The sequence below is a fragment of the Schistocerca americana genome, chromosome X (genome assembly GCF_021461395.2).
Source record: "Schistocerca americana isolate TAMUIC-IGC-003095 chromosome X, iqSchAmer2.1, whole genome shotgun sequence".
Taxonomy (NCBI): Eukaryota; Metazoa; Arthropoda; class Insecta; order Orthoptera; family Acrididae; genus Schistocerca; species Schistocerca americana.
The window spans coordinates 724,932,483-724,950,473 of NC_060130.1; the positions used below are offsets into that span (position 1 = coordinate 724,932,483).

General features: G+C 41.0%; 1 protein-coding gene across 1 annotated transcript in view; it reads left to right on the forward strand.

Moving 5' to 3' along the window:
* Positions 1-17,991, forward strand: part of LOC124556274 (innexin shaking-B) — a 408,771-nt gene that overhangs the window by 239,862 nt on the left and 150,918 nt on the right. Inside the window, exon 2 of the mRNA XM_047130259.1 lies at positions 11,216-11,435. Within this exon, the coding sequence (XP_046986215.1) occupies positions 11,216-11,435 (220 nt within the window). The remainder of the gene's footprint in view (positions 1-11,215; positions 11,436-17,991) is intronic.

Genomic DNA, 17,991 nt, shown 5'->3' on the forward strand with positions numbered 1-17,991 from the left:
CCAGATTTAAACCCAATCGAGACTGAGCTGTTCATGCCATGGATCCCCAACCGGGAAACCTAGCGCAGCTGGCCACGGCACTGGAGTCGATATGGCACCTTCCATAACCTGACACTCTTCCTGTACGTTTTGCAGCGATACACGCTGAAAAAGTTGATTATTCAGGCTTTTGACAAGTAGCCATATTAATGCGACTGGACAGTTTATTTTCTAGCGTTTTGCTTTCTATATTTACAATAGTGTCATCCGCAAACCGTTTCATGTAGCTTCCGACATTATCCGTTAGGTCACTGCGGTGAATAGTATTGGTCCCACGAGATTCACTTGGTGAATGCCCAAAGATACTGTTACCTACATCCGAAGATAAGGTTATGTCATGAGAGTTCTCTCCGTCAGTGACGCCACCCTGTGTCCTTTTTGTTAGGAACTCTTCAGTCTAGTCACAAAACTAGTATAAAATCCTGTACACCCGCAATTTGTTCCTTAGATGACAGTGCCGAACTCTGTTGAACGGCCGGCCGGAGTGGCCGAGCGGTTCTAGGCGCTACAGGTTCGAATCCTGCCTCGGGCATGGATGTGTGTGATGTCCTTAGGTTAGTTGGGTTTAAGTAGTTCTAAGTTCTAGGGGACTGATGACCTCAGCCGTTAAGTCCCATAGTGCTCAGAGCCATTTGAACCATTTTTAGTTAAGTCCCATAAGATTACACACACACATTTGAACCATCACTACCTTGTACCTGTCTAGGGCGTATTGTACTATGCTCTTGAATTTTGTTCATTTATATTCGAAATATTGTCTCAACGATGAATGATGTTGTCTGCTCCGGTAGTCCTGAAATCTTATTTTTTGGATTGTTTTTGCCGCACTTACTAAACAGTATTCCCTACCTACCTTTCACTGCATTCCCACTTGTAAATGTAGTCAGCGATGCCATAACGGGCTTCTCATCATTGATTTCCTGCTCCACTTGAACGAATCGAAAAGTTCGGTCCCGTTTTTAACCAGGAGATCGAGGAATTTACCGTCACGAGTAGCTTCTCTGATTAACTGCTCAAGGTAATTTTCGGGTGAGGAATTCAGAACAATATCACACTAACCCCTGTGCCTGCTACCTGATCCAATCACTTGAGTCACACAATCTATAGCTGATAAGCTGAAATCTCAGCGTTAGACGTGGTAATAGACATTGTTTGCAGACGCAGTTTCACAGTGAAATCGTTTTCAGAGCGAATTGAGGACGGGGCCAGGTAACATGATTTATCAGGGCAGAATCCAGCATCGCGACTGATTGGATCATCCGTCAGTAGTGTTTACAAAGCTGCATTGACTCTAGAGAGAAAACGCAGCGTCTAAGATTTTCATGTTAATATAAGACTATGAATTCATCATTATAGATGCAATACTTAACAACCACAGATTTCTGGGATATAAAAGCTGGGTCACAGGTCATATAGGATGCATTACTCCAATATGGTGCTTGTAAAAATTTGTAAACACCCTTCTTATATAAAAGCAAATGTCCTTTCACATACCCAACGAAAGTTCCAATGTTGGCTGGAAGATTGCTTTCATGATTCTTTAGGCATTTGAAAAATATGGAAGAAATACTCAGTCGCAAAAAAGAGAAAGAGGGGAGACACTCTGTGTGACCATTTAGATCCTGTAACTGACTACAGAGTTAAATTTTGATAGATTAACTGCTGAACTATAAAGAAAAACTTTCGACTCGCTCAGAAGATGACTGCGGGCGCCGCAGTCTAAATATTAGTGAAAAAAGTTATTTGCAACAGCATGAGGATCTGATATTTTATCTCTTTGTTACATCAGTGCATTTCGAAGGCAGGGCAGCCTTTATACGTGTACGAGGTTTGCTACAAATCGATATTGTTGAATCAAAATATCGACGGCAGAAATCCATGTGAATAAACCATTAAGATAATCTCTTCCTTCCCTTATACGTTACTGCGAATTTAACGTTTTCTGCTGCAGAATATGAAATTTTTAATTTGCGTTTCCACTTATTCCTGTGACATATAAATTAAAATACTGCATCATGAAGAAAGACACACACTCATTGTTTAACGCTCTGTTGAAAGCGATAAATATCACAGTGCAGTTTAGAAACGGGTTTGCGAATTACAGAAAATTGCTGACACTTCTGGTTATTCTAAGCTAAACAGCACGTCTAACACGAACCGTGGCAGGCTACTGGTTGCTTGCCAACGCATTTTAAGTGGGTTGCGATTAATCTGCGTAAGTGAAGGGTTCTCACTTAAAATAAACACGGCCACCATTTCAGTCACGCTACACTCATAAGTAAAGGAGGGCAGACAACGGAAACTTCTATTTCATAATACTGGCGTCGTTTATTTATCTTCGTCAGCGAGCTGCGTAATCGCAGAGCTGAAAACACACTGCTCCGCTCCCATTCAGGAGCCACGTTAAAGATGAGTTCATTAAAGACAATCATTTTAGCCATTTTTACGGGCAGCGTCAGGCTCACCCAAGTTAAATCAGATCGCCTGCAGTCTATGCGATCTTTTTACACGATATGGAAGTACGCTTTTAATTCTGGAGTGAGATTTGATACAGGTTTATTACAAGGCGAGAATAAAGTGCGATTAAAGAACCTATATTTACATGTTTGTGTTAGGCTTTAGACATGAACAGTTCATCAAATTTTCCTTATTTTAGTTTCAGGAATCGTTTCCACAACGTAGAGCCTTTTTTATTTCCACATCTTCCGCAACATCCACATGTCGAAGTCTTAGCCTCCTTTCAATGCATTTGTAGTCAAACTATCATTTTTACTTATTCCTGTAGCTTCTGCTATTTAAATGACTCTTCTAGACAAACATAGATTATACGATGACCCGTCAGTACCTGTCAGTGTCAAATAGAAACGTAAGTAGGTTTATGACCCCTTAGAAGGAAAATTTGGTTTTTTGCACTGGCTTTAAAAGGTGCACGTATGAGGCCGCAGTTTACAGCAGCCTGCATTAAATGAGTCCGTTCAGCTTTAATGACTTCTTTCGTCATTTCCACTTTCAGTTTTGCCAAAAATTTTAAACTACTGGTTTCCAGTCTGCTCCATTTCTCTTCAATTAAAGCATTTTTCTGCAAATGGAGGCAGGAGGATTAAGGTTCAACGTCCCGTCGACTCTACTAAATGCTTCCTAGTATCTGTCTGTTATAGCGTACATGAGGGTAACGACCCCAAGTGGACAGATGGCGTGCTGGGATCGACACTGGGAAAACGAACTAAGTTGATTCTTAACGGGAATGTATTCACAAAATGAAGCGTACTCTTGAACTTCAGTAAATCTTTATGACGTATTAAGTCATACCACTATGGTTCTGTGAAGGTAAACTGTTTGCTATTATATTAATCGTCATCATTCAGCAAGGATTAGGTTCACTAAGGAATCCAACATGAATGCTCACGTACTCACACATCAAGATTCAAACATTCAGAGAATAAAACAAGGCGAAATCCACAATTTTCTAGCAAAAGTAGAATTGTTAAAACGGGCTTTTGACTTATGGTGGAAAGAAATACGTAACTTAATCGTAATTACGATATATGAACTGAATTGTGGCCGGATAAAGAACAAGTTCGGCCCCATCTGAGTCTAGTTAAACATAGTAAAATTGTAACTCGTGAGAACCCCATAATACTTCTAACAAATGACTTTAAAATTAAAGAAGGTTCCTAAAACAAAAATCTAAACCAACTCCATCCAAACTCACCGTCTAAGAGCCCACATAAGCGGCACATCATACACACCTCATCCCAGATCTGGTTCTAGGCGCTACAGTCTGGAGCCGCGCAACCGCTACGGTCGCAGGTTCGAATCCTGCCTCGGGCATGGATGTGTGTGATGTCCTTAGGTTATTTAGGTTTAAGTAATTCTAAGTTCTAGGGGACTGATGAGCTCAGAAGTTAAGTCCCATAGTGCTTAGAGCCATTTGAACCCAGATCCGGGATTAACTACTCTCTACAAAATCCGACCCGCCTGGCCTCCGAGCAGAGACCGAAATTGGGGGGCGAATTGATTAATCAACAAGACGATTTTTTTCAGTGGTACCAGGCATCTCCTCCAACCACAAAACAAGAGAGAGAACGCTTGTTACCCTCGCTCAAAATTTTCCGTTGGTTCACGTCTAAAATTTGAACGAATGCTTCACTTGTAGGTCTGAACGAACCAGTCGCGAGGCCCCACGTTAAAAATGCCTGGGAGATAGTTTGGAGCATCAAGCCAGCCTCGAAAATCCAACTCAACGATCCTTCCAGGTCTTTACTACAAAGCTAAACCAAGAGAGTCTACCTGAATTCACTAAACTGCGCGTGTTTGCAATTGTACCCACATTCATACAATCTAGTAATCATCCTTTTTTTAGAAAAAATGGTTTAATGTACATAGTGCACTGAATATCAAATGCAATAAAAATGAAATCTACGCAGTTCGGTTCCCAGCGTGATCTTTCACCCTGGCGTGGCTAAAACATATGAAAACACGGACAGAGAAATGACACTCTGCAGAAATTGGCAGAACTTTAAAATTTTATACACACAATATATATGCACTCTATCCAAAGCCAGTGCCATCAGCTATTTATATCATTGCGTTTATCCTGTGTTTCCTTGGTCAACTTGCGTCCATACGCCACTGTTGCTGGACACACTGTTGAAGATGCAGTCATGGACTGTGCGGCTGGTCCCGGCGGAGGTTCGAGTCCTCCCTCGGGCATGAGTGTGTGTGTTTGTCCTTAGGATAATTTAGGTTAAGCAGTGTGTAAGCTTAGGGACTGATGACCTTAGCAGTTAAGTCCCATAAGATTTCACACACATTTGAACATTTTTTTGTTGAAGTAGGCACTTTCCAAAAAAGACAATGTCAATATGTTGTTGGCTGTGCTTCAATATGTTACTCAGATCCATATGTCTAGAATTATGCCAACCATTTCATTAAAATGATAGCCGGCCTGTGTGGCCGAGAGGTTCTAGGCGCTTCAGTCTGGAACCACGCGACCGCTACGGTCGCAGGTTCCAATCCTGCCTCGAGCATGGATGTGTTATGTCCTTAGGTTAGTTAGGTGTTAGTAGTTCTAAGTTCTAGGGGACTGCTGACCTCTGATGTTAAGTCCCATAGTACTCAGAGCCATTTGAACCATTAAAATGATAAGCCGATACAAAGTTCTCGTAGAAAAATGTATTATTTTATTTCCCTGACAATACTTACATCTGTATTGCCAGAAAAAAAGTGAAGCATCCAGAAGACACTGTCGGATGTCAGTGTAGCTTCGCACATTTACACACCATCAGTGGGTATGTAAATGACTAGAGTTGCAATTTTCTGTTAACTGGCATTCTGAGCCTGTGGCTGTGTACAAAATGTATGGCAACTCTTATAGAGAAGATAACAATAACCAGCCCCTTTTTATAATGCTATTTACTTATTTAAATAGCGCCGTTACTGGTTTCGAACGACGTTCACATTAAGATATATATTTTACATTAGCCTTCACTTTTGTCTTCCCAAACGATGAAATTTCCTTCGGGTGGTAGTGCTCCGCATCCAAAACAAGAAGTGAGACAATATGTATGTAACTGTAATTGTGCCTCACATCGATTTTAATCTGAATGGCCGGCCGCGGTGGTCTAGCGGTTCTAGGCGCTCAGTCCGGAACCGCGCAACTGCTGCGGTCGCAGGTTCGAATCCTGCCTCGGGCATGGATGTGTGTGATGTCCTTAGGTTAGTTAGGTTTAAGTAGTTCTAAGTTCTAGGGGACTGATGACCACAGATGTTAAGTCCCATAGTGCTCAGAGCCATTTGAACCATTTAATCTGAATGGTGTGAGGCACAATTACATCTGAACAGACATTGTCTCACGTCTCGTTTTGTTTTTAGGGCACTACCATCCCAAGGAAATTTCAGCATTTAGGAAAACAAAAAGTGAAAGCTAATGCGAAATGCATCTTAACATGAACAAGCCATCTGAAGATGAACCTGTCCGTTCGAAACTGGTAATGGCGCTATTTAAATAAATAAATAGCATTATAAAAAGTGGCTGGCTGCTGTTATCTCCTCTATAAGGGTCGACCTACGTCTTCGTAATGTTGAGGTACTCTCGTGGAGAGCAACATTCCCAGATCTGTCCCGATAGAATATGTGTGGGGTTAGCCGTCAACTGCGTCCCAGTATACCGAGAACCAGTAACAACAGTAATGTGCCAGCTTGGCTCATGAGAGGTTATAACCGTTTTATATTACCCTCCCCAACAGAATCGAGGCCAGAGAGGATGCAACATCGGGGCTCATACCGCAAGTTCTTTGTAAAATTGACTAGATTTTGTAATCGCTGAAATAACATCATGTAACCTCTTAACCTGTGAAGTTTCATTTCGTTTCCTCTCCGTTCCGGGTGCTTCACTTTTTTAGGTCTGAATGGTAGTTACCTTGCAAAATCCGCCGTATACTTTCTACCAGATTGGTGTCTGGTTATCTCAGAACGAAATGTATAAGAATAATTTTTTTATAGTCTTCGAACCAGTTCTAGATACTCTAGTCTGACGAAGTGGTCTATGTTTTTGAAAGTAGGATTTAATGTGCACATTTGGCACAGTAGTGGCAAATTTATCTGGTCGAATATTCGGTTTAAATATATTATTTGACAGATACTGGAAAATCTGAAGAACCAGTGTTCGGAGTGAGCAGCAGTGCTGTATGGTAGTAGCAAACAAAGAAGGTTAAACAAAGAAGACGGTACAACGACGTTGGGACAGTATAATTCTGAAGATTTTCGTGAAGATGGCCCTCTGTTTCATTCTTCATGTCCTTAACTAGATAATATGTTCTGTATTGTAGTATGCTTTGTGAATTACTTTAAAGGAGGAACGTTTAGCTCCATTGTCTTGTTACACTCGTTAAAAGGAGAACATCTGTTCAGTCTGGCCGTCCTTGCCCGACTTTCCTTGTGTCGTAGGCTGACCTGCACTGCGTTGTCCGTCTGCTACTACTATGCGGCTGTACTGCTGAGTCGCTGCTGCAGCACTGTCGTGTTCATCACGACAGATGTTAGTAAAAATTCCGTAAACATTTTTAGACAACTCTGGTTTCAGTATAGAGTACGATGGAGTACTTTTCAAAAGAAAATTCTTGCCAGTTTTTACGAAAGAAATAAAAATTAGGTTACAAGAAATTTTCAAGAAAAATAATTTTTACTGCAACCTGGGGAATAGAAACAGAAGCACTAACTTACGTGCACAGATAAAAATATATGAATATTCTCAAAGTTTATAGATGCATGTGATACATATTTTATTGTAAAAACATAAAACTGTTCCCAGATTCAAAGTAAAATATCGTAAGAAGTGAGAAACTGTTTAGTTTGTGCAACAAAAAGTGTCGCCGCTGATGAACTGGCATTCTGTTTTACCTGCTAGAGCAAGTTATTAAGGAAACTATAAAATTAATTGTAATAACACCTGACACATCATTATTTTATTGTGTCACCTATGAACAAGACCGTCCATTCAATAGTCTCTAACTGGGGACAATCCCCATCGCAACCCCCTCAGATTAAGTGGTAAAATGGCCTAGTAGATTGCCCGTCAAAAACTGAATACAGATCATGCATGAAAACAAGAAGTCGTACTAAACTGTGGAAAAAGAAGCAAAATAGAAACACTGAATGGGCCGAGCTCAAGACGTACAACATCGAGCGAATTGCAAGAACCACGGTGTCGTGGCTGTGTGGTCACGGCGTGAGATCCGTGTTCAGAACTCCCTCGTGCCCCTTTGTTCCACACAATTATGAACTTTCCGTCCGGTCATTGTCGTGTCTGTTCTCCTTCTGTAGTCTTGGCAGTTGTCATACTATACATTAGTTGTAGAATATGAGCCATGTGGTATGAACATATTACCATCGCAAGTAAATATGATGAATCGTGAGAGCAGGCAGAAAGCCGCACAGACTTCTCACAGAAATGAAAACAAAAAATAAACGGGTTTAAACTATGTTTCAACAAAGGAATTCAAGAGTCAAAACTTCCAGAACGGAACTCAGTAGTTATAACATGTGGTATTTGTGTAAAACAAATAGGATGTACGTACCTTACACCTCACTGTTGCAAACAAACGTTACGCCACGACACACACAAGATCGAATACAGCGAACAGACTCGTCAATGACCGGACAGACAGTCCATAATTTAATGGAAAAAAAGGGGTACGAGGGAGACCTGGGCACGCGCCTCCGCCTTCGCAGTCCAACACCGTTACCACATAAACCCGACGCCCTGGCTATTCAAATTCTGTCGATGTTGCACATCTTGACCATGGAACGTTCACTGTTTTCATTTTGCTTCTTTTTTCACACTTCAGTTCATCTTCTTCCTGTTTTCGTGCTTGATCTGTGTTCTGTTTTTGACGGGCTATCGCCTGGGCCATCTTATCACTAAATCTGACTGTAGTGCGATGGACACTTTCCATTCTAAGAGGAGGGGAGTAGACCTAGGCGCATGGAGTATTTTGAATATTTTGGAAGGCAAATGGCGAATTTAAGCAGCCATAAAAAGTTCCAGTTCCGGTCTTTTTAAAAACCTACATAACACGACTTTTAAATCATTTTCTTAAAAGAAAAACACCTGACTACACTACATTTCCTAATATCTTGGTGGGGCGGCCAGGAGTATGGCCGCCCTTGCCTATGAACGCAATTTGTTTACGATATACGATGTGCACGGCAGCGTGTGTGTGATTGTATCCCTCCATCAGGATTTTTGTTGCGACGACTCACCTCGATAGGGCAAAATGTATTTCCAGCTCTCGAAATTTTTTTTATTTGCATAGTCCCTTCATCACTGCACCCACCACCCAAAACACCGACATACGCTATACAAAAGCAACTGTAGAACTGTAGATACTTTCCGACTACTATTTCCTTTGAGGTCGACGAATTATATTTCTTCAAATGGTTTCGTGAAACCCTAGTTCCTTCGAAATGTACAACAAGCCTATTTTCCAAAGCATGCAATAATTGCATTGTACACAAAAACTACGCCCTTGTTGCTGCAGTGTCTCTGCACTCCCTTATACATTTTCATCCATAATTCCACTTTCAGAACCAAAACCCTATTGAGCCGAGAAGACGACAAACGGAGATCTGAGCCACAATAATTAATTTTTGCGCGGAGAGCACGCTGTATTTTTCCAGCCGTCGGATAATCACCTATGTCGTAGTAACCAAACACAGTTCTACTAACTAGTTCTTGTTAGAGTCGTCAGAGTCTGTGGATTTCCGTTGTCGTTTATGTCCATTTCCTGGGGAATCAAAACACGTGCTCACACGTGCAGATCCTGCCAATGTTACTGTACTGTTAATAGGACATAGATTCAACTTGAAAATACCACAAGTTTTTTCTATCAGTTCATGAATTTGCATACACGTGCACACAGACTACCCCATCGGAATATTGACCATATAGCTGGCGTTGACCTCCTTTGCTGCTACAGTGTATATATGGAAACAAAGCTGTGAGCTGGACGAATCACAGCCTTAAAGAGTGCATGCAGTGGGTGTGGCCTTAGGCTGACGAATCTCGTCATGGCCACTGTAGTTACCCTCCGTGTTCAGCTGGCCTTATTAAAACATCGAGAAATAGGGGAGAGAGTGTCACGGGCATGATATAGGATTTCGGATGGAAATCATTAAAACAAAGGCGTTTGTCGTTGCGGCTGGATCGTCTCACGAAATTTCAATCACCAGCTTTCTCCTCCAAATACGAAAATATATTTGTTATGCCGCCCTATATAGGAGAAACGATCAGCATGGTAAAATAAGGGAAATTGGAGCTCACACGGAAAGATATAGGTGTTCATTTTTCCCGCGTGCTGTTTGGAGGTGGAATAATAGTGAATTATTGTGAAAGTGGTTCGATGAACCCTCTGCCAGGCACTTAAGTGTGATTTACAGAATATCCATATAGATGCGAATGTAGATGTAGATATGGATGTAGATGTATATCATAAGGTTTTAAAACATTTACGGATTTGACATATTGTGCACTCGAATTTCTATTCCCAAAAATAAGAAACACTCTTACAAAGTTGAAACTGAAGTAGTTAATTAAAGTTCTCAACTCCAACAAGATCATACTAGATATAAGTTTAAACTGCTTTCTGTTTTACGGAGTTATCTCTCGCTTTATGGTAACGAGATAGTGTGTATGTTTAAGTGGGCACCTTATAATTATGATTGTGGTACAGCATTCGTCTCGTGCAGTAGAAGATCGCTGGAGAATACGTACGTAATGTAATTTTTCGGTTCTGTTTTTAAATCTGCTTTCACACAGGACAAATCTGCAAACATTTCTGTTCATTTGTGCCAATAACGAAAAGTAAATTCACTTAGGAGTACGATACCCAACTATGAAAGGTGCAACTTGCTCTCTTTTAATGACGAGACAACCGCGAATCGACGCCTTTAATTTTGTTTGTGTTTAGATGTTTAACTAAGGAGTTATGCAGAGGGTAAAACGTAGGCTTTTTTTTCTTGCTAATGGTTTCACAGTTACATTGACAAATTTACGTATTTTCGTACCAACAACTTCTTATATACACGTTGGACAATGGAGAATTCAATTGTCTGAAGAAAATAATATAAAATTTGTGTTCAAGACTTAAATTACCACTGAGTGTTGGACAAAGGATGGTCGTGTGCTGTTACACGGTATTTGTCACACGTGAAAAATAATCAGGCATTGAATGTCACTCAGAAATCAATGAGGTAATAAAATGCAATATAAAAATCTGTTACCAACTCATCTTGATAATGCCTGAATGGTTTCCAACAAAAGTATTTCGAGAACAATTATTGGAGCACCAGCCACGCGTCCGAAAACTGATGGAATAGCTTTCCGCTTCGTAGACTTCAAATTGGTGTATTTGAAACATAGTCATACTCTGTAAATCTGCACATAACTCTCCCGTAGAAGAAGAAATTATAAATACGTCTGTAAGCTGAGAAAGTGACTTTTTTTCGTTTTCGGATGTTTCAGATATACTTTTTCCTTTCTTCTGTTTTCTCTGTTTATCTGCCATTGAACTCATGTAAATCAAATCATTTCATAACTTAAATACTTCCAATTTGTATTATTTAGAGCTGTTTACACGAATATATTTTTACGTGAGTGGTGTTCGACATGTTGCAGGCTATTCTGTTCTACACGCCGCGTTGGCTGTGGAAGAACTGGGAAGGAGGGAAGATCCACGCCCTTATAATGGACCTGGACGTGGGTATTTGTTCTGAGGTGGAAAAGAAGCAGAAAAAGAAACTGCTTCTAGACTACCTGTGGGACAACCTGCGCTATCACAACTGGTGGGCCTACCGCTACTATCTGTGCGAGCTGCTGTCCCTCGTTAACGTCGTTGGTGAGTCTAACTGGCCATCTTTTCATGCCATAATTTATATGCTGCTGTCCAACACATTCTTGAGGTAGAACATCAGTGCACTTCATAAAAATATAGACTATAATCTCATATTACAGCAAGAAGCATTTAGTTACGTATCTCTCTCGTGCGTAAGTGTTCTTGGTCTGTTACACACACTGTTGTTCATACTTCAGTTAATTTTGACTTGGATGGTACACATTTAACGTGTTGGGAAAGAAAATAGATGACTCTAAGATAGTTTGCACATCCGCCATCAGCAGAAATCGGTAACTATTCTATCTTGACTTACCACAATGAGGGAAAGTGTGCGTGCCACCTGCCCGCGTTGTGTGTAAAATGAACCCACTTGTTTTTGGTGCAGAAGTGAGATTTTGCTTTAATCTTCCAGTCCTTGTCTCTAACATACAAATTCCACCCTTTCTCATTTAAATTTCGTTAGCATTACCTTTCACTGGAAATGCCCTGCATCCTCATGAATGCATGTAAAAAGTCACATACAGATCACTTCAAGGCGTTTAGCTAGCCACTTAACTGAATTCGACCAACATCTTGTTTACTTGCACACTATGGCAACTACATATATAACAAACAAATTCCTAGATGAATCCCACACAAAGTTATATTTACTTACTTTTATGTAAGTAATACTTCTTATCTACGTGAGGGGCTACGCACAAATTGCATCAACGAATGGACATAATGACCTACGTTTTAACTTAGTGTTCTTCACATCCCTTAAGTTCGCAGTTACTATACTGGTTTTGCGATAAAATTTTCCCTTCAGCATTTCCATCCAAGAACTCAAAACTTGCGATCTTGTTTATTATTTCTTGTTCTTACACTATATTAAATTGATTTGAAGGGAGTATTTTAGGTAGTACAAAACTGGATTAGCGTGTCTTAAAGTAGCCTATTTCTGCAAAATAATTTATCAGCTTTCACAAAAATAACATGTACTACATTCTGTGCAGATGCTTATTTACGAGGACTGCAAGTACAACCATGTATGCCTCCACATTCAAATAAAACAGTAGATCATAATCACACAGTATGTAAAGTAATGAGCCCATTATAGATGATGATGATGATGATGATGATGACTGCTAGTTTTCTTCGGGCGCACGAGGTCCAAGTTCTTAACTCCTAAAATATTATGAGATGAGCGTGAATATAAAGGATACAAATCAAAGATCCATCTACAATATAATTAACACACTTTAAAATACACATGAGCCTCCTGAGAGGCTAAAGAGTGCGTAAAACATCAATATTCATCGCACCAAACTCTAAATTAAAATCCTTCCTTCAATCCCAAATTGAGGTCTCGTTTCTCGGTGATGACTGTTGGTGAGTCGCGCGCAAGCTGAGCAGGAATTTCTGATGTTCAGATGAATGTAGGTATGAATAACATTTTGCGATTGTCGCATCACCAGGAGTTGCAGGGCAGTGGAGAATGGACTCGTCCTATAGGACCCAATGACTACCTTGATTTCCTCATGGTCTACAGCGTGTTAAGACTTAAATATGATAGTCTGGCAAAACCATATACCACACATCCATAGCAGATGCTGGATAGTGCAAACTTTTGAGAAAACGGGAGCAGACAAGTTCTGTCTGTATCCCACACTCTGTGGCTAACGCATTGTAAAATATTAAGTGCTTTGAGAGACATTTCAACTAAAAAAAGACAACAATGTTTTCTACCCACTCCTCCATTCTCTTAATTTTTTGTTGCATTTTACGTGTGGTTGCTAGCAAACTGGGAGGACACCAGAGAAATAATTATCCACAAATAAGGAGCACTGTGGCTACTTAAGGTTATTACAATCAGGGTAAAATTGAGAATGATATCTTGAGGGACAATGACATTGCGTATAAAACTACCTGATAGGTAATCTCAGATTCGGTATCTAATCTCGCGCAGGAAGGGGAAGGACCACAAGAACTGTATAAAGTTACGTAAAACTGTCCGAAGATGTTACAAAGTACTGCAGTGCTTCTCGATCGAAGGAAAAACCTATTGAGTGGTGCCTGTACTGGATAGCTTTTTCCATAGCCGCCTCCAGCAGGGTCTGGTTACCAACGATTGAATGATCTCTCCAGAACCGACACTGTAACAGACTGAGAAGCTGCCTGGATTCCAAGATGAAGACACGGTGATCGGTTAGCATCAGCTCCAAGACTTTCCTCCAAGACTTTCCGACGAATCTGATGACGGCAACAATACTACAGCTACTTCGTCACAAACAATTCTTCGCAGTTTTATGCACAGGAATCAAAATTGCTTCAATTCACAAGCCGGGAAATTGTTCTGCTTTGTATGTGACGTTAAAAATCGAGAATTACGTACTTCTTTTGCAGTTCTAATAAGGCACTATAACGTGCCATAGTACCACGTTACGTGTCACAAATAATATCGAATCCAGCTCCCGCTCACAGAAATGGTGGTTGTAAACTTCAGAATTGAAGCTACATAAGTCCCAATCGTTCTTCTCCGCTTTCACTCGATAGTGAAGGAATACTGCAGAAGTCCGATAGTCCAACACGTTCGGAAACGGCCCGGTGCCGAATAACCGAAAATGCTATACTATCGGGCGGTATCTCTTACTGCCGTACATCTAAAACAGCTGTAACACAGTGTTTTGTAGTAAAATGTTGATTAGCAAAATCATGAGGTCAATAACTTTAGCTCAAAATTAGGCCAGTGCCAAATTTTTATTCAAGACATTTAGTTTACACACAACTACTGTATAATACTTTGGTTCAGTTTGACATAAAAAAAATTCGAATAGGTTTTTGTTTTCGAAGTCTTTCTCGCTTGGCATAAGAGTTATTTGTAATGATATGTAAATCAATAAAATCAAGGGAATCAAATTAGCATTACACTCAGCAAAAGTGATGAATTTATTTAGTGAATCTTCTGCTTCTGCCCAGCTGATTCCTCTTCTTCCGTTTCCTCATCTGAGTCACTCTCTTCGAGAGTGTATATGGGGTGAGGGTTTACTACACTTTGGATAATGTCCTCATCGGTTAGCTCGTGTTCGATAGCTTCATTGCTATCCATCTAAATCCACTCCGCGAGTTCAGACACGTTCTGCAAAGGATTGTTGTTGGTTACTCTTCTTATAACATCCAAAACTTCACACACTCATTCGGGATGTTACTCCTCCTCAACAATCTGTAGTGTTGAATCAAATGTAGGATCTGCTGTTGGCCGAAGTTTTCTCCAGAACCGCTGTAAAGTAACTTTTGGTACTTGAGCCCAAGACAGTGCCACTGCATAGACGGCGTCTTGTGCATTAAACTATTACGAAAGTCAGTTGCATCACAACCAGCGTTAAACAGGCCAGAAAGAAAGAGCTTCTACAAAATAGTTTAAAGTTCTGGATGACCACTTAATCCATTGATTGAATCAGTGATGTGACATCATGTGGGAGAATTGTCGTAAATATGTTTCTAACTCAGCTAGTGGCATATGTGTTTTACAGTTGTCCAAAAGGAGAATGGTTTTGCTGTCTTCTAGTATACCAAAGTTTTGAAATTTTCTTCAAAACAAGAACGATGAAGAAACAGTTTTTGAAAAGGATGGCAGTCATATACTAATATTATTGAGCATCATAATGAACAGGCAAGTTCGTAACATTCTTAAAAGACCGAGGTTTTCCAGATTTACCAATTACAAAAGGAGTTCTTCGGTGGCTTCCAGAAGCAGTAGCACATAGCAAAACTGTCAATCTGTCTTTGCATTTTTTAAAACTCCTTAGCAGCCTTTCTACATCCCCCATCTAGAGTAGATGTTAATAAGCACCACCTAATAGGCCTGTTTCCTCGGCATTGTAAATCTGATCAGTCGTTAGATTAGTATCTGATATTATTTCTTCAAACTGGTCTTTGTATTTTTCTGCTGAGTCTTGGTTTGCTGACAGTGTTTTTCCAGTTACATCAAGTTTTCTAATTCCATGCCGAAACTCAAAGTTTCTGAGCCAACCATCATAAAATTGCATTCACTTTCGGCAACACCTAAATCTTGTCCAAATTTCTTTGCCTTTTCAGTAACGATTAGCCCCTTTATTGGATTTCCTCTGGATCATACTGGACTAAACCATCTGTACAATACGATATCTATTTGTTGCAGTTCTGGGATTTTAATTTTTGTCTGGAGCAAATTTTTCAGTTTTCACATATTGAGAAGCAAATTTCATTAGTTCGTCTTTCTGTTTCTTTTATGTCGTAAATGGTTCACTAGCCAATATTAAATTCATTCATCAGAATATTTCTATTCTCACCTTTCTTCAGCTGTTTGACGATTTCAAGTTTCTGGATGGTGCTCAGAGTTACGTGCTTACGTTTGTCTCTCGATTTAGAACTTGAAGAATGTCCCGGTTTAGATAACATTGTCGCTGCTTAAATGCGATAAAACTTCCACAGGGTACTTTGATATTTGAGCTCACTACGGTAATACCGATCATTCTTCGCAAGAAAAAATGGCGAAAACAGCTCGCAATCAAAACAAAGAACTGAACCTCAGTGTGGTGACAGCCGAGATCAGTCGAGTAAAGCTCGAACGCTTCCGATTGATTCTGAACAACGCTGATTGCGTCTAACAGTAGCAGACGCCTGGTGAAAACTTCCGAGTGGTTCAGAATCTGGGATGGTGCCGGATTATCGGGCGTTCCTGACTGTCGGATGCCGGCCTAAAGGAAGTCTGTTGTACTGAATTCTGGCTGGCGCTAACAGTAGCGTCTTGCTGGGCGTCGATTTCCGCAGATTTCTTTCAGACACTACGAAATGTGAAATTTCCAGGCAAAAAAAAGAACTGAGTCCCGGAGCAGGACTCGAACCTGGAACCTTTGCCTTTCTAGGACAAGTGCCTTGCCAACTTTTTTGCGTTTTGTTCGTTACTGTTCCTTGTATTAGGTCGCAGCGGACGTCACATGACATTAATTGAAGTTAGTTTTGATCCCTTCACTCAGTTTTTTTTTTTTTTTTAATAATTACAGAGGCCAGCCAGCGCTCTGACCGAACACGCTGAGCTACCGTGCCGGCGCCTAAGCTATCCAGGCACGACTCACAATCCGCCGTCACTTCTCCTGTTACCTCTCGCCGATCTTCTAAACTCCACAGATGTTCTCCCGCAAACCTTGCACTATCCGCTGCAGAGTTAATATGCATTCTTGAGACTTCTAAATCTGTCAAATGTATTGAGTCTCTTGGAGCACTTTCCACTGAGCAATGATAGCGAGGACAGGAGAAAAAAATCAAGGAATCAATGATGTAGAACAACCCCTTAACAGTCCTCAAGTTTGTGCTCTTCCTCATTTTCAGCAGATATAGTTCCTCCGACAACGTGTAGCTCTCAGTATCTTGGTACTGTTAGTAGCTGGTACAGGAGTTCCATAGGGCATTAGTTGTGTTAAACATGTCTCTGATGAGGATAAAGCTAAGGTGATGTATGATGAAGTTGAAATAGTATTTTTGGCTAATGCCTCTTGAGAGGTTCATAGAAGAAATCTATAGTGACCGCGTAATGCACACACACTGTCGAAGTAACTGCTTGTATGTTCATAGTGAGAGAGACACGTGAAAAGTGGAAAGGTTCGTCTTCAAAGATGGCCACCTTTCCTTTAGATCTCCCCTATTGAGGCTGTCCATTCCTAGGACGCTACAACACTTAAGCACAGGTGTGTCTGAGGACGAGGAGGAGATTAGTGTTTAATGTCCCGTCGACAACGAGGTCATTAGAGACGGAGCGCAAGCTCGGGTGAGGGAAGGATGGGGAAGGAAATCGGCTGTGCCCTTTCAAAGGAACCATCCCGGCATTTGCCTGAAGCGATTTAGGGAAATCACGGAAAACCTAAATCAGGATGGCCGGAGACGGGACTGAACCGTCGTCCTCCCGAATGCGAGTCCAGTGTGACAGGGGTGTCTGATAGTTTAAAATATAATGTCTTGAAGATACGAAGACAGGTATCTAATCCGAGTTGTAAATCTTCTGCGTATAATGTGAACCTATTTAGGGTCTACTGTAGAGTGGGACTCATCTTACCGGTGAGCCGGCCGGAATGGCCGAGCGGTTCTAGGCGCTACAGTCTGGAACCGCGTGACCGATGCGGTCGCAGGTTCGAATCCTGCCTTGGGCATGGATTTGTGTGATGTCCTTAGGTTAGTTAGGTTTAAGTAGTTCTAAGTTCTAGGGGACTGATGACCTCAGAAGTTAAGTCCCATAGTGCTCAGAGCCATTTGAACCATTTGAACTTACCGGTGATGTTTAGTACCCTTCCTTCCGTTTCCTCACCATTGAGATGAAAACACTGCACCATTCTGGCAATTTTTACAACTTGTTGAAGCCCTCGAGCAGGCTTCAGAACTGTTAAAAGGCGTTCTTCTGACTCAGATGGTGTCTTTCGCGTATGGTCTAACTTGCTAGCCTGCTCTTTATCTATCTCTACGATTGAGATGTCGCCGCGTGGGATTAACCGAGCGGTCTAAAGCGCTGCAGTCATGTACTGTGCGGCTGGTCCCGGCGGAGGTTCGA